Source organism: Pseudophryne corroboree, chromosome 3, assembly GCF_028390025.1.
Source record: "Pseudophryne corroboree isolate aPseCor3 chromosome 3, aPseCor3.hap2, whole genome shotgun sequence".
Lineage (NCBI taxonomy): Eukaryota > Metazoa > Chordata > Amphibia > Anura > Myobatrachidae > Pseudophryne > Pseudophryne corroboree.
This window is the reverse complement of record NC_086446.1, coordinates 177,981,528-178,007,655: the sequence shown is the minus strand read 5'-3', so window position 1 is coordinate 178,007,655 and position 26,128 is coordinate 177,981,528. Positions and strand designations below refer to the sequence as shown.

General features: G+C 48.4%; 1 protein-coding gene across 2 annotated transcripts in view; it reads right to left on the bottom strand.

Annotated features, from left to right (window-relative positions):
- Positions 1 to 242: 242 nt before the first annotated feature.
- TUBGCP2 (tubulin gamma complex component 2) overlaps positions 243 to 26,128 on the bottom strand; it is a 132,611-nt gene continuing 106,725 nt past the window's right edge. For both annotated transcript variants that reach the window (XM_063958630.1, XM_063958629.1), the window contains 3 exons: positions 19,473 to 19,601; positions 13,550 to 13,713; positions 243 to 731 (listed from right to left, as the gene is read on the bottom strand). In XM_063958630.1, coding sequence (XP_063814700.1) covers positions 620 to 731; positions 13,550 to 13,713; positions 19,473 to 19,601 — 405 coding nt within the window. In that variant the 3' untranslated portion in view covers positions 243 to 619. The remainder of the gene's footprint in view (positions 732 to 13,549; positions 13,714 to 19,472; positions 19,602 to 26,128) is intronic.

Sequence of the window (26,128 nt, the reverse complement as noted above, 5' to 3'; positions counted from 1 at the left end):
CACAGCTGTAAATTGACAGTTAGGAGCCAATTAGTTGGTACTGTATCTTTATCCACTATATTCCTCTCCAAGCTTTGATAACTCTCCCCCTTAGAAAAAAGACATAACAACTTAGATAACAGCTATATTAGAAAGCCACGAAATGACCAAGATCGTTGTTTTTTGAGTCATATAAATACCTTATTATGCTTACAGTACAGGAGACAACAACTCCCCCTTTCCCCACAAAAACAGACAACTGATGAGGGTATACACCTTTATTTTCATGTGTGAACACTAAAGAGGAGAAAAGGTAACTACTTACGCAGAAAGCCTGTAATCGCATAGTTCTGCATATGTTACTGTAAAAGCTTTTTTTCACACTTTACATTTCTCTGCACCATTTACTCTCATCCAAACTCTTAGACTTGGTATAAAAATTGGGGTGGTGTGTGCAAAAAAGGATTGGCTGCAGTTCATTGTATAGTCATCTGCCATATTTGACTGTGTAGTATATTTTTGCCCACTGAGGTATTGTGATTCATTGTAAGACACTACAGATGCGAGTTATGGGTGTGTAGTTCAGGAAGGAAGCATCAGGGCTGGGAAAGAATTCCTGTGACGTTTGGAAAGGACTGCGTCACTGTATGGCAACCGGCTGTCGGGTATGTCCTGCTTGAGAGGGCAGTTTTTGGCTTCTTTCTGCAGACAACCTCTTCAAACGTTCCGTGTAGAAACCATTAAAATCCAACCTGTAGAATAAAATTTGTATCACAAGAGTCATTACTGCAAACAAAAAATTACACCTAAAGGGCCCCATACACTACTGCGCCATGTCCATCTGACATGTCGCAGGCGGTCACCCCGGCAGCCTCCCGGGCAGCAGGATCGCCCAAGATATATTGTATGCTGTCCTTTTGCATACAATGTTTCTGCTGCGGGGTACACTGGGCTCCACAAGGAATGGACAATCGGGTGTAGAGTAGGATCTTGATCCGAGGCACCAACAGGCTCAAAGCTTTTGACTGTTCCCAGAATGCATAGCGCCGCCTCCTATATCACCCCGCCTCCCTGCACAGGATCTCAGTTTTGTAGTTGGTGCTGCAGTAGCAGGCACTTAACAGAGGGGTTGCTCCAGGCAGCCCTACGAAGAGCTTTTTTTCTGAGGAAAAAAGTGAAGACTTCAAGGGCAGCACCAGTGTTACATGTCAGTGGACATTCACGGCTGCAGCTCCGGCTCTCCCCAGCGGCGCTGTACACTCCCGAGCCCTGGTTGCCGGGTAACTACAGCAGGAGGCTCCGGTTTTCTTCTTGTCAGGCACACACGACGGGGGCTCTCCGGGATCGCGTGGCCGCGCTTCGGGAGGTGGAAAGTGGTCTTTATTGCCATCCGGCGTGGTCAGTGGGAGGCGGGCCGCGCGCGCTGGCGGTGGACACTGTGGCAGTACAGGCGATCCCACTAGATCACCAGGGCATGGGACAGGTCAGGTTTTCTCTATAAACCGTTTTATTAAAGCCCGCAGTACCCGGTGGTTTTGCCAGCAAGGGGATAGAGCTTGGACCTGAAGGCCCCCCCCCCCCCCCCCCAGGGCACCATTTTCTGCAAATGTTCCCGCCCTGGAGCTGCATATCTGTCTCTCCCTCACTCCCTGGCAGTGTCTGCGGCGCCATTATCCCTCAAGCTCACTGTTCCTGGGAATGCTTGGGCAAATCCACCTATGTAAAGCCGCCTGGTTGTCAGTGCTGTGACTTTACAAGACACTTAAGTATTCTACCTGCCTTTTTTAGTCAGTGTTAGTAAGAAAGAGTGCACTTAGTCAGGGTTTCCTAGTACAATTACCCTATGATATACATCCAGTTCTTACTGTGTACTGTTATATCTATTGTTATATAGCTGTGTAAGCTAGTCAAGTGAAGTATTATTGTTAGTAATAACCTCTGCATTGTACAGACTGTGACTATTTGTGTGTGCATTTGATAGCTGAGTGGTGTCCATTTCGTGTCTTTCACTCAACCTGCTATCCCTATATTCTATAACCTGAGGGGGCTTGGTGCGTCAGGTTTTATCTAATATAGGATTTTCACAAAGATATACTGTATTACGTATTTTTCTCTGTGATTTAGTCACCATATCTCTCCTTTATCTCTGCTGGTGCTGACTACACTGCGCAGGGGTTTGGGCTAGCGGTATTGTGCTGCTGACAAATTGTACTGTGTTACCTGATACTACAAGTTATATCATGTCTGCTTATAAGGGTAACGGTTCTGGGGCTGAACACACTGCCGGTGTTGCTGAAGCCGCAGATACCTATGAGGAGAATATAGCAGCTTTGGGCTCTGGTTCTGGGGACTCCTTGCCCCCCAGTGGGACGGTGGCAAATAATGACCCGCCGTGGGCCACGTTTTCCACGCTTCTGCATACGCTAGATCATAAACTAACACCTCCTATGGGACCCCCAATGCCGGTGCAACCGTTTGTGGTCCCTGCAGCCAACCCGCCGTAGGCGGACGATTTATCTGCTCAAATAAAGAAGTTGAACCAGTCCCTGACTACTAAAAAGTCAGACCGTCGCTCGCCTACGTCCAAGGGGTCCTCTAAGCGAGCGCTTGTCTCCTCACAATGCACTGCTGTCACTGACACCTCGTCGGATGAAGACGGCACTTACACTGACCCCACAGGTTCTGACTCAGATACGGCTGATGGGGAGGGTGGTTCACATGTGGATGTTCCTGATCTTTTGGAGGCTATTAAGTTAATTTTACAGATTACGGATGATCCCGAGCCATCCGTTCCTCCTAAGAAACCAGATAGGTTCAAGCGTCAGAAGGTGATTAAACAAGTTTTACCTCACTCTGACCACCTAATTGATATACGTCAGGAACCCTGGGAAAACCCGGGTATGAAGTTTATGCCTCAAAAGAAGATGCTGGATCGCTATTCCCTCGCGCCGGAGCTGTCTAAGAATTGGGAAACACCTCCTCCAGTGGACTCGCATGTGGCTAGGATGGTGGTTTCCTCAGCTCTACCGGTCACCACCGTCACGTCTCTGAAAGAGCCTACGGATAAACGCGTGGAGGGTTGTCTGAAAGCGATTTACACGCTCACGGGTGCTGCACAAAGGCCCACTATTGCAGCTACTTGGGCTGCAGAGGCCATTGAAGCATGGGCCTTGGAGTTAGATGCTGAAATCTCCTCTGACCATGCTAGACAATGCTTGTCTTATATTGTCACAGCTTCTCGTTATATTAAAGAGGCGGCTTCTGATGCCGGTATCCTGGCAGCCAAGGCCTCTACTACGTCAGTCCTGGCTCGCCGGATATTGTGGCTGAGATCCTGGTCTGTGGATCTGGACTCTAGAAAAACCCTGGAGGTACTCCCTTTTAAGGGAGATATTCTGTTTGGGGAGGATTTAAATAAGATTGTGGCTGACTTGGCTACTGCCAAAACTGCTTGTCTGCCAAGTACTGCTCCTTCTGTGTTGAAGGCTAAAAGTACTTCCTTTCGCCCCTCAGGTAAAGCAAAAGGTCAGGCGTAAAACAAGCAGGCCCACACTTCCAAACCTGGTAAGCCTAAGCCCAAAAGAGCCTGGGCGGCCCGTCAGCCAGCTTCTAAGACAGATAAGCCTGCCGCATGACGGGGCGGGCCTCCCTCTGGGGGATCCCAGGGTGGGGGGCCGGCTTCTAGGGTATACCCAGGAATGGTTGTAGACCACTTCAGATGCCTGGGTACGGGAAGTCGTCACTCGAGGTTACGCCATAGCCTTCAAAAACCGACCCCCTCATCGATTTTGCCAGACAGATGTCCCGTTGAACAAGAGAAAGGCAAACACTCTACATTCGGTGGTACAGACCCTCCTGGATACAGGAGTCGTAGTACAGGTGCCTCTTGCGCAGAGGGGTCGGGGGTACTATTCTCCGCTGTTTCTAGTCCCGAAATCGAATGGGTCCTCCCGGCCCATTCTCAACCTCAAGGCATTGAAAAAGTTTGTGAAGCTTTCCAAGTTCCGGATGGAAACCCTTCGCTCTATAGTTCTGGCCTTGGAATCTGGGGACTTCATGGTCTCCCTGGATATACAGGATGCTTACCTGCATATTCCTATAGCAGTGTCTCATCAGCAATACCTGAGATTTGCGATTGGCAACTGCCATTACCAGTTTCGGGCGTTACCTTTTTGTTTAACAACGGCTCCGCGAGTCTTTACAAAAGTCATGGCGGTGATGACGGTGGTACTCCGCTGTCAAGGGGTCAGGATACTGCCGTATTTGGACGACTTTGATAATCCTGGCAAATTCCCCAGAACTTCTCCTGCGTCATCTAGATGTGATGGTCCGGTTTCTGCAAGCCCACGGGTGGCTCATCAACTGGAAGAAGTCATCCATGATCCCTGCTCAGAGCATGGTGCATCTGGGAGCACTATTGGACACTCACAACCAGCGGTTGTTCCTGTCTCAGGAGAAAGTCCTGAAACTTCAGGACAGGATTCGTTGCTTCCTATCTCGTCCGCAAGTGTCGATGCATTCGGCGATGCAGGTGCTGGGCCTCATGGTGTCAGCATTCGACATGGTGGAGTACGCTCAATTTCACTCTCGCCCTCTCCAGAGGCTGACTCTAGCCAAATGGGACGGCCTGCCTCACCGGATCAGGTCTCAAATGATCTCATTGACTCCGGAGGTCCGTCTGTCGCTGCTCTGGTGGCTCCGGGACCAACAACTGTGCAGGGGCCGTCCGTTCTGGATATCCGTCTGAGTCCTGTTGACGACAGATGCCAGTCTAAGAGGTTGGGGCGCGGTGCTGGAGCAACACTCCCTTCAGGGGCGGTGGACCAAGGAGGAGTCCCTCCTCTCGATCAATATTCTGGAGTTGCGGGCGGTCTTCAACGCCTTGAACTTAGCCCAGCATTTATTTCAGAATCGTCCTGTTCAAGTACAGTCGGACAACGCCACCACAGTGGCTTACATAAATCATCAAGGCGGCACTCGAAGCCGCCTAGCAATGAAGGAAGTCTCACGGATTCTACAGTGGGCAGAACGCCATCTACCGGCCATATCGGCAATATTCATTCCGGGAGTCCTGAATTGGGAAGCAGACTCTCTCAGTCGTCAGGACGTGCATGCCGGCGAGTGGGGCCTCCATCCAGAAGTGTTCCAACTCCTAGTGGAAAGGTGGGGCCTTCCAGACACAGATCTGATGGTGTCTCGACACAATCACAAGGCTCCGGTCTTCGGAGCAAGGACAAGGGATCCTCAAGCAGCATTCATGGATGCGCTGGCGGTACCGTGGAGGTATCGGCTGCCGTACGTGTTCCCTCCGGTGTCACTCCTGCCCAGGGTAATTCGGAAGTTCAAGCAAGAAAAAGGAATTCTGCTCCTCATAGCTCCAGCGTGGCCCATACGGCACTGGTTCTCAGACCTGCAAGGCCTATCGTCAGAGCGTCCAATTCTACTTCCACAACGCCCAGACCTCCTCGTTCAGGGCCCCTGTGTCTACCAGGACCTAGCCCGGCTGTCTTTGACGGCGTGGCTCTTGAAGCTTCCGTCTTAAGGGCTAAAGGGTTTTCTGAGGCGGTCATTCAGACTATGTTGCGGGCCCGCAAACCGGCTTCGGCTCGGATTTACTATAGGGTCTGGCATTCTTATTTTGGTGCGCATCTAACGATTATGATGCTTCCAAGTTTAGTATAGCCAAGTTGTTGGCTTTTCTTCATCAGGGCCTGGACTTAGGCCTGCTTCTGGCCTCCCTCAAGGTTCAAATATCTGCCTTGTCGGTGTGGTTTCAGAGAAAAATTGCGACCTTACCTGATGTGCATACCTTTACTCAGGGCGTGTTGCGTATCCAACCTCCCTATGTCCCGCCTGTGGCTCCTTGGGACTTGTCGGTGGTTTTGGAGGCGTTACAAGAGTCTCTTGGCTTAGCTGACCTTAAGTGGCTTTCCCTTAAGGTGGTGTTTCTGCTGGCTATTGCTTCAGCTAGAAGAGTGTCGGATTTGGGTGCCTTGTCCTGTAGTTCCCCATATCTGATATTTCACTGTGACCGTGCGGTTCTTAGGACTCGTCCCGGCTATCTACCTAAGGTGGTTTCTTCATTCCACCTTAATCAGGAGATTGTAGTTCCGGCACTTGTTTCTCCTGATCTGTCTCCCAAAGAGCGGTCTTTGGATGTGGTACGGGCTCTCCGTATCTATGTGAAGAGAACTGCTCCTATTAGGAAATCTGATTCCCTCTTTGTACTGTTTGGATTTCACAAACGTGGCTGGCCTGCTCACAAGCAAACTCTGGCCAGATGGATTAGAATGGTGATTGCACATGCTTATGTGAAGGCTGGTCTCTCTGCTCCTGATCACATTAAGGCCCATTCTACTCAGTCTGTTGGACCTTCTTGGGCGGCCCAACATGGTGCGACCCTTGAACAATTGTGCAAGGCGGCTACGTGGTCTTCTGTGAACACATTCATAAGGTTCTATGCCTTTGATACTGCCGCTTCCCAGGATGCTTCCTTTGGACGCCGGGTTCTTGTGCCCGCTACAGTGCATCCTCTCCCATAAGGAACTGCTTTAGGACATCCCCATTGTCCATTCCTTGTGGAGCCCAGTGTACCCCGCAGCAGAAAACGAGTTTTATGGTAAGAACTTACCTTTGTTAAAACTCTTTCTGTGAGGTACACTGGGCTCCACAAGGCGCCCATCCTGACGCACTTAGCTTCTTTGGGTTGGTATGGCATTAGCCGCTGACACGTCTCCTGTCGTGAGAATGCAGTGTTGTGGCTACTAACCGTTGTCGTCTCTTTTCCTGCTACTGCATTGGACTGGTTAACTAAAAACTGAGATCCTGTGCAGGGAGGCGGGGTGATATAGGAGGCGGCGCTATGCATTCTGGGAACAGTCAAAGCTTTGAGCCTGTTGGTGCCTCGGATCAAGATCCTACTCTACACCCCATTGTCCATTCCTTGTGGAGCCCAGTGTACCTTGCAGAAAATAAGATTTTATACCTACCGGTAAATCTTTTTCTCCTAGTCCATAGAGGATGCTGGGGACTCCGTAAGGACCATGGGGGTATAGACGGGCTCTGCAGGAGACATGGGCACTATAAAGAACTTTAGAATGGGTGTGCTCTGGCTCCTCCCTCTATGCCCCTCCTCCAGACCTCAGTTAGAGAAACTGTGCCCAGAGGAGACGGACAGTACGAGGAAAGGCTTTTGTTAATCTAAGGGCAAGATTCATACCAGCCCACACCATCCACACCGTATAACATGGAATATACTAACCTGTTAACAGTATGAAACAAAACAGCATCAGCCCGAGACTGATCAAAACTGTAACATAACCCTTATGTAAGCAAAAACTATATCCAAGTCTTGCAGAATTTAGTCCGCAATGGGACGGGCGCCCAGCATCCTCTACGGACTAGGAGAAAAAGATTTACCGGTAGGTATAAAATCTTATTTTCTCTTACGTCCTAGAGGATGCTGGGGACTCCGTAATGACCATGGGGATTATACCAAAGTTCCAGACCGGGCGGGAGAGTGCGGATGACTCTGCAGCACCGATTGAGCAAACATGAGGTCCTCATTAGCCAGGGTATCAAACTTGTAGAATTTTGCAAGTGTGTTTGAACCCGACCAAGTCGCCACTCGGCAAAGCTGTAATGCCGAGACGCCTCGGGCAGCCGCCCAAGAAGAGCCCACCTTCCTAGTGGAATGGGCCTTTACCAAATTTGGTAACGGCAATCCAGCCGTAGAATGAGCCTGCTGAATCGTGTTACAGATCCAGCGAGCAATAGCCTGCTTAGAAGCAGGAGCGCCAATCTTGTTGGCTGCATACAGGATAAACAGAGCCTCTGTTTTCCTAACCCGAGTCGTCCTGGCTACATAAATTTTTAAGGCCCTGACTACATCAAGGGACGTGGAATCCTCCAAGTCCCCCGTAGCCACAGGCACCACAATAGGCTGGTTCATATGAAAAGATGAAACCACCTTTGGCAAAAATTGAGGACGAGTCAATTCTGCTCTATCCACATGGAAAATCAGATAGGGGCTTTTGTGAGACAAAGCCGCCAATTCGGATACCCTCCTTGCAGACGCCAAGGCCAACAACATGACCACCTTTCAAGTGAGAAATTTTAATTCCACTGTTTGAAGAGGTTCAAACCAGTGAGACTTTAGGAACTATAACACCACGTTAAGGTCCCATGGCGCCACTGGAGGCACAAAAGGAGGCTGTATGTGCAGCACTCCCTTTACGAAAGTCTGGACTTCTGGGAGAGAAGCCAATTCCTTCTGAAAGAAAATTGATAGGGCCGAAATCTGTATCTTAATGGAGCCTAATTTCAGGCCCATAGCCACTCCTGTCTGCAGAAAGTGGAGAAAACGGCCCAGATGGAAATATTCCGTAGGAGCATTCTTGGCCTCACACCAAGATACATTCTTTCTCCAGATACGGTGATAATGCTTCGCCGTCACCTCCTTCCTAGCCCTCATCAGAGTAGGGATGACTTCTTCTGGAATGCCTTTTCCAGCTAGGATTCGGCGTTCAATCGCAATGCCGTCAAACGTAACTGCGGTAAGTCTTGGAACATGCAGGGCCCCTGTTGCAACAGGTCCTCTCTGAGAGGAAGAGGCCACGGATCTCCTGTGAGTATTTCCTGAAGATCTGAATACCAGGCCCTTCGAGGCCAATCCGGAACAATGAGTATTGTCTGCACTCTTTTTCGTCTTATGATTCTCAATACCAATACCTTTGAGATGAGTGGAAGAGGAGGAAACACATAGACCGACCGAAACACCCATGGTGTCACCAGGGCGTCCACCGCTACTGCCTGAGGGTCCCTTGACCTGGCACAATACCTCCGAAGCTTCTTGTTGAGGCGTGACGCCATCATGTCTATTTGAGGAAGTCCCCAACTACTTGTTATCTCTGCAAAAACTTCTTGATGAAGTCCCCACTCTCCTGGATGGAGATCGTGTCTGCTGAGGAAGTCTGCTTCCCAGTTGTCCACTCCCGGAATGAAGACTGCAGTCAAAGCGCTTACATGATTTTCCGCCCAGCGAAGAATCCTGGCGGCTTCCGCCATTGCCACTCTGCTCCTTGTTCCGCCCTGTCGGTTTACATGATCCACGGCTGTGACGTTGTCTGACTGAATCAGAACCGGTAGGTCGTGAAGAAGATTCTCCGCTTGACGCAGGCCGTTGTATATGGCCCTCAATTCCAGTACGTTGATGTGAAGACAAGCCTCCTAGCTTGACCATAGTCCTTGAAAGTTTCTTCCTTGTGTGACTGCTCCCCATCCTCGGAGGCTCGCGTCCGTGGTCACCAGAACCCAGTCCTGAATGCCGAACCTGCGACCCTCTAGAAGGTGAGCACTCTGCAGCCACCACAGGAGAGACACCCTGGCCCTGGGGGACAGGCTGATTTTCTGATGAATATGAAGATGGGACCCGGACCACTTGTCCAGAAGATCCCACTGAAAAGTCCTCGCATGAAACCTGCCGAAGGGGATGGCCTCGTAGGACGCCACCATTTTCTCCAGCACTCGAGTGCATTGATGGACTGACACCCTTTTCGGTTTCAACAGGTCTCTGACCAAGTTCTGGAGTTCCTGGGCTTTTTCCATTGGGAGAAAACCCCTCTTTTGTTCCGTGTCCAGAATCATGCCTAAGAACGATAGCCGAGTTGTTGGCACCAACTGTGACTTTGGTAGATTCAGAATCCAGCCGTGTTGCTGCAGCACTCTCAGGGAGAGCGACACGCTCTTCAACAACTGACCTCTTGATCTCGCCTTTATCAGGAGATCGTCCAAGTACGGGATAATTGTAACTCCCTGCCTGCGCAGGAGCACCATCATTTCCGCCATTACCTTGGTGAAAATCCTTGGGGCCGTGGAAAGCCCAAACGGCAACGTCTGAAACTGGTAATGGCAGTCCTGTACAGCGAATCTCAAGTACGCCTGATGAGGGGGATATATGGGGACATGAAGGTACGCATCCTTTATGTCCAGTGACACCATAAAATCCCCCCTCTCCAGGCTGGAAATAACTGCCCGGAGCGATTCCATCTTGAATGTGAACTTTTTCAAGTACAGGTTTAGGGATTTTAAATTTAGAATGGGTCTGACCGAGCCATCCGGTTTCAGGAGCACAAATAGGGTTGAATAGTACCCCTTCCCCTGTTGACCTAGGGGAACCTCGACCACCACTTGTTGTTGACATAGTTTTTGAATCGCAGCTAAAACTATCTCCCTCTCTGGGGGAGAAGCCGGTAGAGCCGATTTGAAAAAAACCGTCGAGGAGGCATGTCTTCGAATTCTAGCTTGTAGCCTTGGGATACAATTTCCATTGCCCAAGGATCCACGTCCGACTGAACCCAGACCTGGCTGAAGAGTCGAAGACGTGCCCCCACCGGCGCAGACTCCCTCAGTGGAGCCTCAGCGTCATGCGGTGGATTTGGCAGAAGCTGGGGAGGACTTCTGCTCCTGGGAACTAGCCGTAGCAGGCTGCTTTTTCCCTCTTCCCTTACCTCTGGCGAGGAAGGAAGAGCCCCGACCTCTTCTGGACTTATGCGACCGAAAGGACTGCATCTGATATTGCGGTGTTTTCTTTCGCTGTGGGGAAACATAAGGTAAAAAGGTAGATTTGCCCGCGGTAGCTGTGGAAACCAGGTCCGCGAGACCTTCCCTAAATAAATCCTCACCTTTGTAAGGCAAAACTTCCATATGCTTCTCTAAGTCGGCATCACCCGACCATTGACGGGTCCACAGGGCTCGCCTAGCAGAAATCGCCATGGCGTTGGCTCTCGAACCTAGCAGACCAACGTCTCTCTGAGCGTCTCTCATATATAAGACTGCGTCTTTAATGTGACCTAAGGTTAATAAAATGGTATCCCTATCCAGGGTATCAATGTCAACTGACAAGGTATCTGTCCAAGCCGCAACAGTGCTACAAACCCAAGCCGACGCTATTGCCGGTCTGAGCAAGGTCCCCGTATGTGTATAAATAGATTTTAAGGTAGTTTCCTGTCTGCGATCAGCAGGATCCTTGAGGGCGGCCGTGTCTGGAGATGGCAGCGCCACCTTCTTGGACAAGCGCGTTATCGCCTTGTCCACCCTGGGTGAGGATTCCCACCGTACCCTGTCCTGTGTTGGGAAAGGATACGCCATAAGAATTCTCTTGGGAATCTGCAGTTTCTTGTCTGGAGTTTCCCAAGCCTTTTCAAATAACGCGTTCAGCTCATGAGATGGGGGAAAGGTTATCTCAGGTTTCTTTTCCTCAAACATGTGTACCCTCTTGTCAGGGACAGAGGGGTCATCAGTGATATGTAAAACATCCTTTATTGCAATAATCATATAATGAATACTTTTGGCCACCCTTGGGTGTAACCTCGCAACATCGTAGTCGACACTGGAATCAGAATCCGTGTCGGTATCAGTGTCTGCTACTTGGGACAGGGGACGTTTCTGAGACCCTGAAGGGCCCTGTGACACAGCCAAAGCCATGGATTGACTCCCTGTTCTATCCCTGGACTCTGCTTTGTCCAACCTCTGATGTAATAAAGACACATTTGCATTTAAAACATTCAGCATATCCATCCAATCATGTGTCGACGTCGCCGACGGAGACACCACAATCATCTGCTCCACCTCCTCCTTAGAAGAGGTTTCCGCTTCAGCCATGCCGACACACATGTACCGACACCCCCACACACTCAGGGATATATCTATATGGAGACAATTCCCCAATAAGGCCCTTTGGAGAGACAGAGAGAGAGTATGCCAGCACACACCCAGCGCCAACTGACACTGGAAACCAATTCCCAGACAAAACAGCGCTTTTATATAAATATACACTCACTGCGCCAATAAAAAGTGCCCCCCCCTTTTCGCCCTCTGTCACTGTGTTCAGCAGGGGAGAGTCTGGGGAGCCAGCTTCTCTGCAGTGTGCTGTGGAGAAAATGGCGCTGGTTAGTGCTGGAGGACTAAGCTCCGCCCCCCTCAGCGGCGGGCTTCGGTCCCGCTCAATTTTCCTATACTGGCGGAAGATTCTACAATATAGTGCCTCCGCAGCCTCTATATTATTATTAGCCAGTCCCAAGAGGTTTATAATTGCTGCCCAGGGCGCCCCCCCTGCGCCTTGCACCCTTCAGTGTCCGCTGTGTGTGTTGTGTGTGGGAGCAATGGCGCGCAGCGGTTACCTCAGAGAAGATCTGAAGTCTTCAGCCGCCTTTGAAGTCTTCTTTCTTCTTATACTCACCCGGTTTCTATCTTCCGGCTCTGTGAGGAGGACGGCGGTGCGTCTCCGGGACGAACGGCGAGGGTGAGACCTGCGTTCCGACCCTCTGGAGCTAATGGTGTCCAGTAGCCTAAGAAGCAGAGCCTATCATTTAAGTAGGTCGGCTTCTCTCTCCTCAGTCCCACGATGCAGGGAGCCTGTTGCCAGCAGTGCTCCCTGAAAATAAAAAACCTAACAAAATTCTTTTTTCAGAGAAACTCAGGAGAGCTCCCCTGTAGTGCACCCAGTCTCATCTGGGCACAGGATCTAACTGAGGTCTGGAGGAGGGGCATAGAGGGAGGAGCCAGTGCACACCCATTCTAAAGTTCTTTATAGTGCCCATGTCTCCTGCGGAGCCCGTCTATACCCCCATGGTCCTTACGGAGTCCCCAGCATCCTCTAGGACGTAAGAGAAAGAGTTTTAACAAAGGTAAGTTCTTACCATAAAACTCGTTATCTTGGGCGATCCCAGCCACGCCTGCGGGGTCGGACCAGATTGAATGTGCAGCACATTAAATCTGAAGGATCCGATCCGATGCTAATGGGGCCGCGCATCGGATCAGATATACTGCCAAAATGCCCGATTTCACTCAATATATCGTGCCGAATGCCCCAATTGGGCTGAAATCGGGCATAATCGTTCTAGTGTATGGGGCCCTTAACTGTATTATGAATGGTTTATTTGACAGTCAACTTGATAGTTGGAACGTTACTGAAATCAGTTTGCAACATGGGCCAGAATGTACCAGGTACTGATTTGGCAAAAGAGGCGATTTTGCTGCAGGATTTAGAGCTGTGATTTGCAAAAAAAGGGGGGCGGTTAGGGTTAGGCTGTGGGAGGGGGTAGTTAGGGTTAGGCTGCGGGAGTGGTGGGTTAGGATAAGGAGCAGGATTAAAATATTTACCAGGATCCTTCTGTCAGGATGCCAACTGCCAGGATTTCATACTACCCCTGATATATTGTTCCAACACGGTTCACATACTATAGTGTGTACCCTTGATCCGTTGTTACCAGGCATCGTTCATTAAATTATCCTTTTGCATGTACTGCACGTCCAATAGGACAATGCCATGGCCGACACAGGTGTAGTTATATGCGGCCATCGTACAGCAGATCGTTTAGTGTGTACGGCAGATGCAATGTATCATTACAGCGCATCGCAGGATTCACAGTTGCATGGTAAAATGTCCTCGCTTTAAAGTCCCTAGAAGTCTATGATGTAGCAAGTGAATGAGTGAGGTATTCCCTCATAGTTCAACATTGGTTAAGATCATCTGAACACTGCGGTATATGATACGGACAAAACTGCTCACCTGTAAATGATGTTAATCATGCTGTGCTCGCAGTCATTGGTACTGTACATGCTTAGTTTATCCAGAAGGTCCATGAGGTGGGTAGAAAAGTTGCTATCAAAATTGTTGATGGTGGATTCAAAGCCAGTTGAAGACTGAAATGCATCAACGTGCTCTGCCAGGAACTGGAAAAATAAGATTTTACTTACCGATAAATCTATTTCTCGTAGTCCGTAGTGGATGCTGGGACTCCGTAAGGACCATGGGGAATAGCGGCTCCGCAGGAGACAGGGCACAAAATAAAAGCTTGAGATATCAGGTGGTGTGCACTGGCTCCTCCCCTATGACCCTCCTCCAAGCCAGTTAGGATACTGTGCCCGGACGAGCGTACATAATAAGGAAGGATATTGAATCCCGGGTAAGACTCATACCAGCCACACCAATCACACCGTACAACTCGTGATCTGAACCCAGTTAACAGTATGATAAATTTAAAGGAGCCTCTGAAAGGATAGCTCAACAATAATAACCCGAATTTTTTGTAACAATAACTATATACAAGTATTGCAGACAATCCGCACTAGGGATGGGCGCCCAGCATCCACTACGGACTACGAGAAATAGATTTATCGGTAAGTAAAATCGTATTTTCTCTAACGTCCTAAGTGGATGCTGGGACTCCGTAAGGACCATGGGGATTATACAAAAGCTCCCAAACGGGCGGGAGAGTGCGGATGACTCTGCAGCACCGAATGAGAGAACTCCAGGTCCTCCTCAGCCAGGGTATCAAATTTGTAGAATTTAGCAAACGTGTTTGCCCCTGACCAAGTAGCTGCTCGGCAAAGTTGTAAAGCCGAGACCCCTCGGGCAGCCGCCCAAGATGAGCCCACTTTCCTTGTGGAATGGGCTTTTACTGATTTTGGCTGTGGCAATCCTGCCACGGAATGTGCAAGCTGAATTGTACTACAAATCCAACGAGCAATCGTCTGCTTTGAAGCAGGAGCACCCAGCTTGTTGGGTGCATACAGGATAAACAGCGAGTCAGTTTTCCTGACTCCAGCCGTCCTGGAAACATATATTTTCAAGGCCCTGACAACGTCCAGCAACTTAGAGTCCTCTAAGTCCCTAGTAGCCGCAGGTACCACAATAGGTTGGTTCATGTGAAATGCAGAAACCACCTTAGGTAGAAATTGAGGACGAGTCCTCAATTCCGCCCTGTCAGAATGAAAATTTAGGTAAGGGCTTTTACATGATAAAGCCGCCAATTCTGACACACGCCTAGCTGAAGCCAAGGCCAACAGCATCGACACCTTCCACGTGAGATATTTTAAATCTACCGTAGACAATGGTTCAAACCAGTGTGATTTTAGAAATCTCAACACAACATTGAGATGCCAAGGTGCCACTGGAGGCACAAAAGGAGGCTGTATGTGCAGCACCCCTTTCACAAATGTCTGAACTTCAGGTACTGAAGCCAGTTCTTTCTGGAAGAATATCGACAGGGCCGAAATTTGAACCTTAATGGACCCTAATTTTAGGCCCATAGACAGTCCTGTTTGCAGGAAATGCAAGAAACGACCCAGTTGAAATTCCTGTGTAGGGGCCTTCTTGGCCTCACACCACGCAACATATTTACGCCAAATGCGGTGATAATGTTTTGCGGTTACTTCCTTTCTGGCTTTTACCAGAGTAGGGATGACTTCTTCTGGAATGCCCTTGTCCTTCAGGATCCGGCGTTCAACCGCCATGCCGTCAAACGCAGCCGCGGTAAGTCTTGGAACAGACAAGGCCCCTGCAGTAGCAGGTCCTGTCTTAGAGGTAGAGGCCACGGTTCGTCCGTGAGCATCTCTTGAAGTTCCGGGTACCAAGACCTTCTTGGCCAATCCGGAACCACGAGTATAGTTCTTACTCCTCTCCTTCTTAAGATTCTCAATACTTTCGGTATGAGGGGCAGAGGAGGGAATACATACACTGACTGGTACACCCACGGCGTTACCAGAGCGTCCACTGCTATTGCCTGAGGGTCCCTTGACCTGGCGCAATATCTGTCCAGTTTTTTGTTTAGACGTGACGCCATCATGTCCACCTTTGGTCTTTCCCAACGGTTTACAATTTGGTGGAAGACTTCTGGGTGAAGTCCCCACTCTCCCGGGTGAAGGTCGTGTCTGCTGAGGAAGTCTGCTTCCCAGTTGTCCACTCCCGGAATGAACACTGCTGACAGTGCTATCACATGATTTTCCGCCCAGCGAAGAATCCTTGCAGTTTCTGCCATTGCCCTCCTGCTTCTCGTGCCGCCCTGTCTGTTTATGTGGGCGACTGACGTGATGTTGTCCGACTGGATCAACACCGCCTGACCCTGAAGCAGAGGTTTTGCTTGAATTAAGGCATTGTAAATGGCCCTTAGTTCTAGAATGTTTATATGAAGAGATGTTTCCATGCTTGACCACAAGCCCTGGAAATTCCTTCCCTGTGTGACTGCTCCCCAGCCTCTCAGGCTGGCATCCGTGGTTACCAGGATCCAATCCTGAATGCCAAATCTGCGGCCCTCTAGTAGATGAGCCCTCTGAAGCCACCACAGGAGAGACACCCTTGTCCTTGGCGACAGGGTTATCCGTTGATGCATCTGAAGATGCGATCCGGACCATTTTCCCAGTAGATCCCACTGAAAAGTTCTTGCATGGAATCTTCCGAATGGAATCGCTTCGTAAGAAGCCACCATTTTTCCCAGGACCCTTGTGCACTGATGCACTGAGACCTGTCCTGGTTTTAGGAGGTTCCTGACTAGCTCGGATAACTCCCTGGCCTTCTCCTCCGGGAGAAACACCTTCTTCTGGACTGTGTCCAGAATCATTCCTAAGAACAGTAGACGTGTCGTTGGAATCAGCTGCGATTTTGGAATATTTAGAATCCATCCGTGCTGACTTAGCACTACCTGAGATAGTGCCACTCCGACTTCTAACTGTTCCTTGGTTCTTGCCCTTATCAGGAGATCGTCCAAGTAAGGGATAATTAAGATGCCTTTTCTTCGTAGAAGAATCATCATTTCGGCCATTACCTTGGTAAAGACCCGAGGCGCCGTGGACAATCCAAACGGCAGCGTCTGAAACTGATAATGACAGTTTTGTACTACAAACCTGAGGTACCCTTGGTGAGAAGGATATATTGGGACGTGGAGATAAGCATCCTTGATGTCCAGCGACACCATATAGTCCCCCTCTTCCAGGTTCGCTATCACCGCTCTGAGTGACTCCATCTTGAATTTGAACCTTTTTATGTAAGTGTTCAAAGATTTTAGATTTAATATTGGTCTCACCGAGCCGTCCGGCTTCGGTACCACAAATAGTGTGGAATAATACCCCTTCCCCTGTTGTAAGAGGGGTACCTTGATTATCACCTGCTGGGAGTACAGCTTGTGAATGGCTTCCAGAACTGCCTCCCTGTCGGAGGGAGACTTTGGTAAAGCAGACTTCAGGAACCGATGAGGAGGAAACGCCTCGAATTCCAGTTTGTACCCCTGTGATACTACCTGTAGAATCCAGGGATCCACTTGCGAGTGAGCCCACTGCGCGTTGAAATTCTTGAGACGGGCCCCCACCGTGTCTGAGTCTGCTTGTAAAGCCCCAGCGTCATGCTGAAGACTTGGCAGAAGCAGGGGAGGGCTTCTGCTCCTGGGAAGCGGCTGCATGGTGCTGCCTTTTTCCTCTTCCTCTGCCCTTGGGCAGAAAAGAGTGACCTTTTGCTCGCTTGTACTTATGGGAACGAAAGGACTGAGTTTGAAAAGACTGTGTCTTTTTCTGTTGATGTGAAGTAACCTGGGGTAAAAAGGTGGATTTTCCAGCCGTTGCCGTGGCCACCAGGTCTGTTAGACCAGCCCCAAATAACTCCTCCCCCTTATACGGCAATACTTCCATGTGCCGTTTGGAATCTGCGTCCCCTGACCACTGTCTGGTCCATAATGCTCTTCTGGCAGAGATGGACATTGCGCTTACTCTTGATGCCAGGGTACAAATATCCCTCTGCGCATCACGCATATATAGCAATGCATCCTTTAAATGTTCTATAGTTAACAGAATATTGTCCCTATCCAGGGTATCAATATTCTCAGTCAGGGAATCCGCCCATGCGACTCCAGCACTGCACATCCAGGCTGATGCGATTGCTGGTCGCAGTATAACACCAGTATGTGTGTATATACTTTTCAGGATATTTTCCAGCCTCCTATCAGCTGGTTCTTTGAGGATGGCCGTATCAGGGGACGGTAACGCTACTTGTTTAGATAAACGTGTGAGCGCCTTATCTACCCTAGGGGGTGTTTCCCACCGTGCCCTAACCTCTGGCGGGAAAGGGTATAGTGCTAATAACTTATTAGAAATTAGCTGTTTTTTTATCGGGGGAAACCCACGCTTTATCACACACCTCATTTATTTCCTCAGACTCAGGAAAAACTATTGGCAGTTTTTTCACACCCCACATAATACCCGCCTTTGAGGTATTTGTAGTGTCAGAAAGGTTCAATGCCTCTTTCATTGCCGTGATCATGTAACGTGTGGCCCTACTGGACATTACGTTTGTCTCGTCACCGTCGACACTAGATTCAGTATCTGTATCTGGATCCGTGTCGACCCACTGAGGTAGCGGCCGTTTTAGGGCCCCTGAGGGTGTCTGAGACGCCTGAACAGGCACTAATTGATTTGCCGGCTTTCTCATGTCGTCAACAGTTTTTTGTAAATTGCTGACATTATCACTTAATTGCTTAAACACAATCATCCAGTCAGGTGTCGACTCCCTAGGGGGTGACATCACTAACACAGGCAACTGCTCCGCCTCCACCTCATTTTCCTCCTCATACATGTCGACACACGCGTACCGACACACAGCACACACACCGGGAATGCTCTGATAGAGGACAGGACCCCACTTAGCCCTTTGGAGAGACAGAGGAAGAGTCTGCCAGCACACACCCAGCGCTATATATATACAGGGATAACCTTATATAAGTGTTAATCCCTTATAGCTGCTGTTAATCTAGTTATTTGCTGCCAAAATGCCCCCCCTTCTCTTTTTTACCCTGAATCAGATGCAGTACTGCAGGGGAGAATCAGGGAGCCGTCCTTCCAGCGGAGCTGTGAGGGAATAATGGCGCCAGTGTGCTGAGGAGATAGGCCCCGCCCCTTCACGACGTCCTTAACTCCCGCTTTTTTGTGTAAAATGGCAGGGGAAAAAATACATCCATATAGCCCTGGAGCTATATGTGATGTATTCCTTTTGCCAGCTAAGGTATATGTGTGTGTTATATTGCGTCTCAGGGCGCTCCCCCCCAGCGCCCTGCACCCTCAGTGACCGGAGTGTGAAGTGTGCTGAGAGCAATGGCGCACAGCTGCGGTGCTGTGCGCTACCTTAGTCTTGAAGACAGGATGTCTTCTGCCGCCGCTTTCACCGGACCTTCGTCTCTTCTGGCTCTGTAAGGGGGACGGCGGCGCGGCTCCGCTGACCCATCCAGGCTGAACCTGTGATCGTCCCTCTGGAGCTAACGTCCAGTAGCCTAAGAAGCCCAATCCACTCTGCACTCAGGTGAGTTCGCTTCTTCTCCCCTTAGTCCCACGATGCAGTGAGCCTGTTGCCAGCAGGACTCACTGAAAAAAAAAAAAAAAACCTAACTAAACTTTTATTCTAAGCAGCTCTGGAGAGCTACCTAGTTTGCACCCTTCTCGGCCGGGCACAAAAATCTAACTGGCTTGGAGGAGGGTCATAGGGGGAGGAGCCAGTGCACACCACCTGATATCTCAAGCTTTTATTTTGTGCCCTGTCTCCTGCGGAGCCGCTATTCCCCATGGTCCTTACGGAGTCCCAGCATCCACTTAGGACGTTAGAGAAAAAGAAACCATCGAATAAACTTTGATTTCCTCTCTGGGGCAGTAGCCATCACCTGCTTCTCACTATTTACCTTAGAGGTAAGTTTCTTTTTCATAGCCTCCTCTGTCTTTTCACTCTGTGTGGGAGGTCCCATCATTGTTCCATGCTCTAAGGTCAAACGCTCCATCTCTGTCTGCACCTGCATGCTCTGTGTGAATCTCTGACAGGGGAAAAGGCAGAGAGGGAAGGTTACACAGACCGAACACTCACTGTGTCTGATAAATATAATTAACTACAATTTAATACCTAGAAACGTCAATATAGACAACTGTAATCTCCTTTATATCCAATAAACCAAATCTTACGGAAGTCAGATATCACGAATATATCATTTCTTTTTCTTTTGTAATGCTCGTTATACCTGCTTTTACATAGCACTACCAGAATATAAAATTATCAAAGAATTTCCTTCCGTTTGAAAAGAATGCAACGGGCCTTATATAATAGCTTGCGAGATGCAGGCATGGCGCGATTCTGGCGACTTAGCCCATATATATATATATATATATATATAGTTTAAAAGGCAAAACTGATCTTGATTAACCCAGTTATTACACATCAGTGAAGCTTTCCACGTTAGCGGAGAACTGACCCTCTGGAAGCCCTGACCTTTCCACAGGAATGAAGAGGACAAAATCCAGGTACGTATCTTAGGTCCAGTGGCAGGAAGGAAGGGACACACTTTTTCAGTGGCTACATGAATAACAGCGGTGAACTCGGGACCAACAACCTCCTCAGAGTATGGAACGGACCCCAGAGAATTGTTACACTAAGAACCCATGCTGCTGAATGGAAGCAGACTAGGGGAAGACAGAGGCAGGCATCCCCGGGCACTGCATTAGGCGATTAGGGATGCCGGTGAATTTGAAAAAATTAAAATGTAAAGAATTATTTTAAAAAACAAAAAAACAAGATGGTAAAGAATGGCGCTGAAATAACATAATAAAAAGTCCAGGTTAGTCTTCTAAAAGAAAAATTTCAAAGCAGCAAACCTAACTTATAATTACAAAGAATAAGAGGAAAATCAGCATGTCACATATAATAGAGTGGTGTGTTTCTTTAAGTTCTCTCTGGACACATCTAGAGTCAGCCTGATATCTTCATGAGTTTCCTCCAGGTTTCATAACACAGAGGTTCGCAAAATAGTGCTAAACAGAAAGAATAACACACCACTTGTCAGATTCTGTTTTTATTGTGGACACAGAACTGGGACAACAGGGCTAAGTTGGCGAGAACTGGTGTGAGTGAGAATGGGTGCACGGATTAGGGCCTAATTCAGACCTTGTCGCACGCAGGCGTTTTTTTTTGCAGTGCTGCGATCAGGTAATCGCTGCCTACAGGGGAGGGGGTAAACGCTTTGTAGGGGTGCGATCGGCTGTGCAGTGAGCTGCACAAACAAAAGTTTGAGCAGTTTCTGCCCAGCCCAGGACTTACTCAGCCACTGCGACGATCCGGACAGGTGATGACATCAGGAATCCTCCTCTGGAACGGCTGGGCACGTCTGCGTTTTTCCAGACCGTCCCAGAAAACGGTGAGTTGCTGCCCATGAACGCCTTCTGCCTATCAATCTTCTTGCGATCGCCGGTGCGATCGCTTTCTTGGTTAGATTCGTCGCTGCCCGTTGCCGACTCACCTGCGCATTGCGGGCCACACGCATGCACTGTTCAGATCCGATCGCATAGCTGCAAAAAAAGCAGCGTGCAATCGGGTCTGAATGACCCCCTAAGTTATTACTCATTGGTTAGAACTCAGAGCAGTGAGGCAGGGCAGATTAAACTAAGGTAGAGGCACTAGACAAAACCTACAACAATGGAAGGTGTATGATGCTTTAAGAACTGTGTGATAACACGATGAAGGACAGGGTACTCTCTATTATATGTGCCATATGAAGGTAGGATCTGTATTGGAAGCTGGATGTCTGTATACAGCACAGGTGCCGAGTTGTAATCAGCCAGCAGGAGTTTAGCGGAAATGAAAGCACACTGAAACGCTGTTTAAACTTGCACTTAATTAGCAGACAATGGTAGCTGTTTGCAGGAATATACTGGTGTATACTGCTCTCAGGAAACCAGCAAGTCTGTGTTGGTAGACAGGAGAAGCTGCAGGTGCACTCACTTCCGCTGTTTAATTATTCTGTAAAGTTGTTTATCAGATATGTGTTTCTATGCATCTTACGTTCTCAGAAATAATGCTATGGGAACTTTTGGCATATTGGTTGTATCAAAGCAGTACATTAATGAGCAGCCAGGTTATATGACACTGCAATATCTGAGGTGGGCAGGTGTTGCATACAGGAAGCCTTAGGAATAAAATATTTTTGTTGATCAAACTTTATGTAAAGTATATAATACAAGCCTGTGTACCCTATAGTTTTTCAAGTGCGGTGGAACTGTAAGTTCCAGCATACCCTGCTCCTCCCAGGGCGCTTCTCTCTCAGCCTCCTCCTGACTGAATGGGAGCTACAGGTGAGGCTGCTCTGCTCTTGCCTCCGTGAGATGAAATCACAGTCTAAAAAATGGGAGAGGCAGGACTGGAAGTGGGGGGAGTAATGAGTAGAGAGAGGAGAAGTCTGTATCAATTTTTAAACCGCCCCCCCCCCCAAAAAAAAAAAAAAAAAGAAAGAACAAGAATAGTCTAGATCCGTCCCTGGTACAGGCTGTGATGCACAGGTAATGTATATTGCAGGCAGGAGCACACTGGTGTATAGAAGGGGTCGGCATCACAGGAGAGCACTAGCACAGTGCTGCGAGGTTTGTAAAGGATTGCTGAATACACTCAATGAAAGGCAAAAAGTCAGCAGACGGACCTACTGACCAGGAACTAGTGGTAAATGAAGTTGTACTGGCAGTGGCAATACGTTAGTGAACTTGGGGAACTTAGGGCCTAATTCAATCCTAATCGCTCCTCTGCAAATTTACAGATAGCCACCGCCCATAGAGAGTGAACCCGCCCCGTGCAAGTGTGCGAATGCATGTGTATGCTGTGCGAAAACTTCAGACAGTGGACAGCTGCAAATCCGTTCGCAACTCACTCACCATCGAATGATTTTTCCAGTCTGTATATGTAGCCCTGGACCTACTCCTGCAGTGTGATAGAATCAGACTGATCGGGGTCGGAGCTGACGTCACACACCCTCCCAGAAAACGCTTAGGAATGCCTGTGTTTTTCCTGACACTCCCGGAAAACGGCCAGTTACCACCCACATACGAATGCTTCCTATCAATCACCTTGCGTACACCTAGTGATCGAAATTTTCGCACAATTCTGTCCTGTTTGGGCTTGCGTCTGCGCATTGCGGTGCATGCGCAGTCATTCAATAATCGGCTGCTGTGCGATTTTGCACAACAGCGATCAGGTCTGAATTAGGCCCTTAAGTAGGGTGCTCATGGAGGGGATTGGCTGTAGTGGTCATGTACTACAATGCACACAGAAAGTATTCACAGCACTTCACTTTTTCCATATTTTGTTATGTTACAGCCTTATTCCAGAATGGAATAAATTCATTTTTTTCCTCAAAATTCTACACACAATACCCCACAATTGAAACGTGAACAAAGTTTTATTTTTTTATTTTTGCAAATTTATTAAAAATAAAAAACTAAGAAATCACATATACATAAGTATCCACAGCCTTTGCCATGAAGCTCAAAATTGAGCTCAGGTGCATCCTGTTTCCACTGATCATCCTTGATATGTTCCTACAGCTTAATTGGAGTCCACCTGTGGTAAATTCAGTTGATTGGACATAACTTGGAAAGGCCCACACCTTTCTATATAAGGACCCATACTTGACAGTGCATGTCTGAGCACAAACCAAGCATGAAGTCAAAGGAATGGTCTGTAGACCTCCGAGATAGGATTGTCTCGAGTCACAAATCTGGGAAAGGGTACAGAAAAATATCTGCTGCTTTGAAGGTCCCAATAAGCACAGTGGCCTCCAACATCCGTAAATAGAAGTTTGGAACCACCAGGACTCTTCGTAGAGCTGTCCAGCCATCTAAACTGAGCGATCGGGGCAGAAGGGCCCTAGTCAGGGAGGTAACCAAGAACCCAATAGTCACTCTGTCAGAGCTACAACATTCCTCTGTGGAGAGAGGAGAACCATCCAGAATGACAACCATCTCTGCAGCAATCCACCAATCAGGCCTGTATGGTAGAGTGGCCAGGCGGAAGCCACTCCTTAGTAAAAAACACATGGCAGCCCGCCTGGAGTTTGCCAAAATGCACCCGAAGGACTCTCAGACCATGAGAAACAAAATTCTCTGGTCTGATAAGACAAAGATTGAACTCTTTGGTGTGAATGCCAGGCGTCATGTTTGGAGGAAACCAGGCACCGCTCATCACCAGGCAAATACCATCCCTACAGTGAAGCATGGTAATGGAAGCATCATGATGTGGGGATGTTTTTCAGAGGCAGGAACTGGTAGACTAGTCAGGATAGAGGGAAAGATAAATGCAGCAATGTACAGAGACATCCTGGATGAAAACCTGCTCCAGAGTGCTCTTGACCTCAGACTGGGGCGACGGTTCATCTCTCAGCAGGACAAAGACCCTAAGCACACAGCCAAGATATCAAAGGAGTGGCTTCACGACAACTCTGTGAACATCCTTGAGTGGCCAGCCAGAGCCCAGACTGGAATCCGATTGAACATCTCTGGAGAGATCTGAAAATGGCTGTGCACAGACGTTTGTTTCCCATCCAACCTGATGGAGCTTGAGAGGTGCTGCAAAGAGGAATCGGCAAAACTGCCCAAAGATAGATGTGCCAAGCTTGTGGCATCATATTCAAAAAGACTTGAGGCTGTAATTGCTGCCAAAGGTGCATCAACAAAGTATTGAGTAATGGCTGTGAATACTTATGTACATGTGATTTCTTCATTTTTTATTTTTAATACATTTGCAAAATTCTCAAAAACACTTTTTTCACGCAGTCAGAATGGGGTCTTGTGTGTAAAATTTTGAGGGAAAAAAATTCATTTATTCCACTTTGGAATAAGGCTCTAACATAACAAAATGTGGAAAAAGTGAAGCGCTGTGAATACTTTCTGGATGCACTGTATAATGAAATCCAGGATAGGAGCAGAATGATTATATAATCAAACACAACATGGCGGCACTCATGCTACACTGTATCTCAGAAAAAGTTGTCACCCGAAATACATATTTGGAATGGTATATGGAATCTGAACAGTGGGGACATGCCATGAAGAATAGTTACAGCGCCACTTGAGGTAAGAGGATATGGAGAACCAAAACATGACACTATAACTTTGGCATTTTATTTGTCAAATGAAAACGTAAACAACACAAAAAAAAATATAAGAGTAATGGATCCAAATGTATAGCAATTGCTCCTACCAGAAAAGAAAGCAAACTGTTTGGCATATAAGTACAGATGTGTTCTCCTATATCTTTGCTGCAGTCACTTTAAATAGCCCTTCTAGTCACGCACGGTAGCACTGAGTGTCTTTTCTGTGACTTTTTCCATGTAAACGCATCTTGGTCGCATTGCTATGCGAACAGGAAGTATAAGCATCTTATACGGATTAAAATGGTATGCGGCATAACTATATTGTGTGTGCGACTATGGCTGTATCTGCGAACGAAATGCTACATTACAGTGATTTCCAGGAAAACACTGTAACGTAGCATTTTGTATGCAGATACAGACGCAGTCACACACATAATATGGGTATGTCACATATCATTTTAATCAGCATAAGCTACCAGTGCATCCTATTTGCATAGCCATGCAAATAAGAAGCATTTTGGGTAAAAAAAAAAAAAAAAAAGACGCCAAACATTACCATAGCTGCCCGGGAACGGCCAGCTGACTCACGCCAGGCATCTCCCACTGCGTAGCGTATTGAGGCAAGATGTATGAGGACATATTTGTAGGTTAAATATCTCTGGGGATTAGATGGCCAGAACCTCATATTCTCTCGGCTCCAGTCTGGTAACTGAGCTTGGTTGGGGATAGAATTCAATTGTTTTGGGCGTAAAAATCCCATCTAAACTGGACTGTTAAGACACCCAAACAATTGTCACTATTCATTTGTTGTTTGGGCGTCCATGCACATCGCGCCCAAACAGACAGGGTTTGGCAACTTAAAATGGCTAAACCCGTCTAAACTCCTGCTTTGGGCATCCAAACGCCTGTTTGGACCACCAAAGTGCCGGGTTTGGACACGTTTTTTTCTCTCACCTCAGGAGGCTGCGAGAAAAAATGTGTCCTCCGCGACTGCCGAGCGCCCAAACGACAGAAAAATTGAATTGCTGCCGTTGGGTGCCTTCTAGTGGCAGCCGTGAGAGAAACCTTTGAATCGGCCCCTATAACTGAAACGCCTTGACTGTGTGAGCTATTTCCTTAGATAAAGTTTATACACCAGTAAACTTGTCACTGAACCTAATTCAGACCTGATCACAGCAACAAAATCTCTCTAATGGGCAAAACCGGGTGTAGTAGGGTATGCCGGCTGCTGGGCTCCCAGCGGCCAGCATACCGGTGCCGGAATCCCGACCACCGGCATACCGACAGCTGGGCAAGCGCAAATGAGCCCCTTGCGGCACGCTGCGCTCCCCACGCTGCGGGCAAAGTGGCTATCTACTCTCCCTCCAGGGGGGGTCATGGACCCCCAAGAGGGAGAAAAGGTGTCGGTATGCCGGCTGTCGGGATTCCGGCGCCGG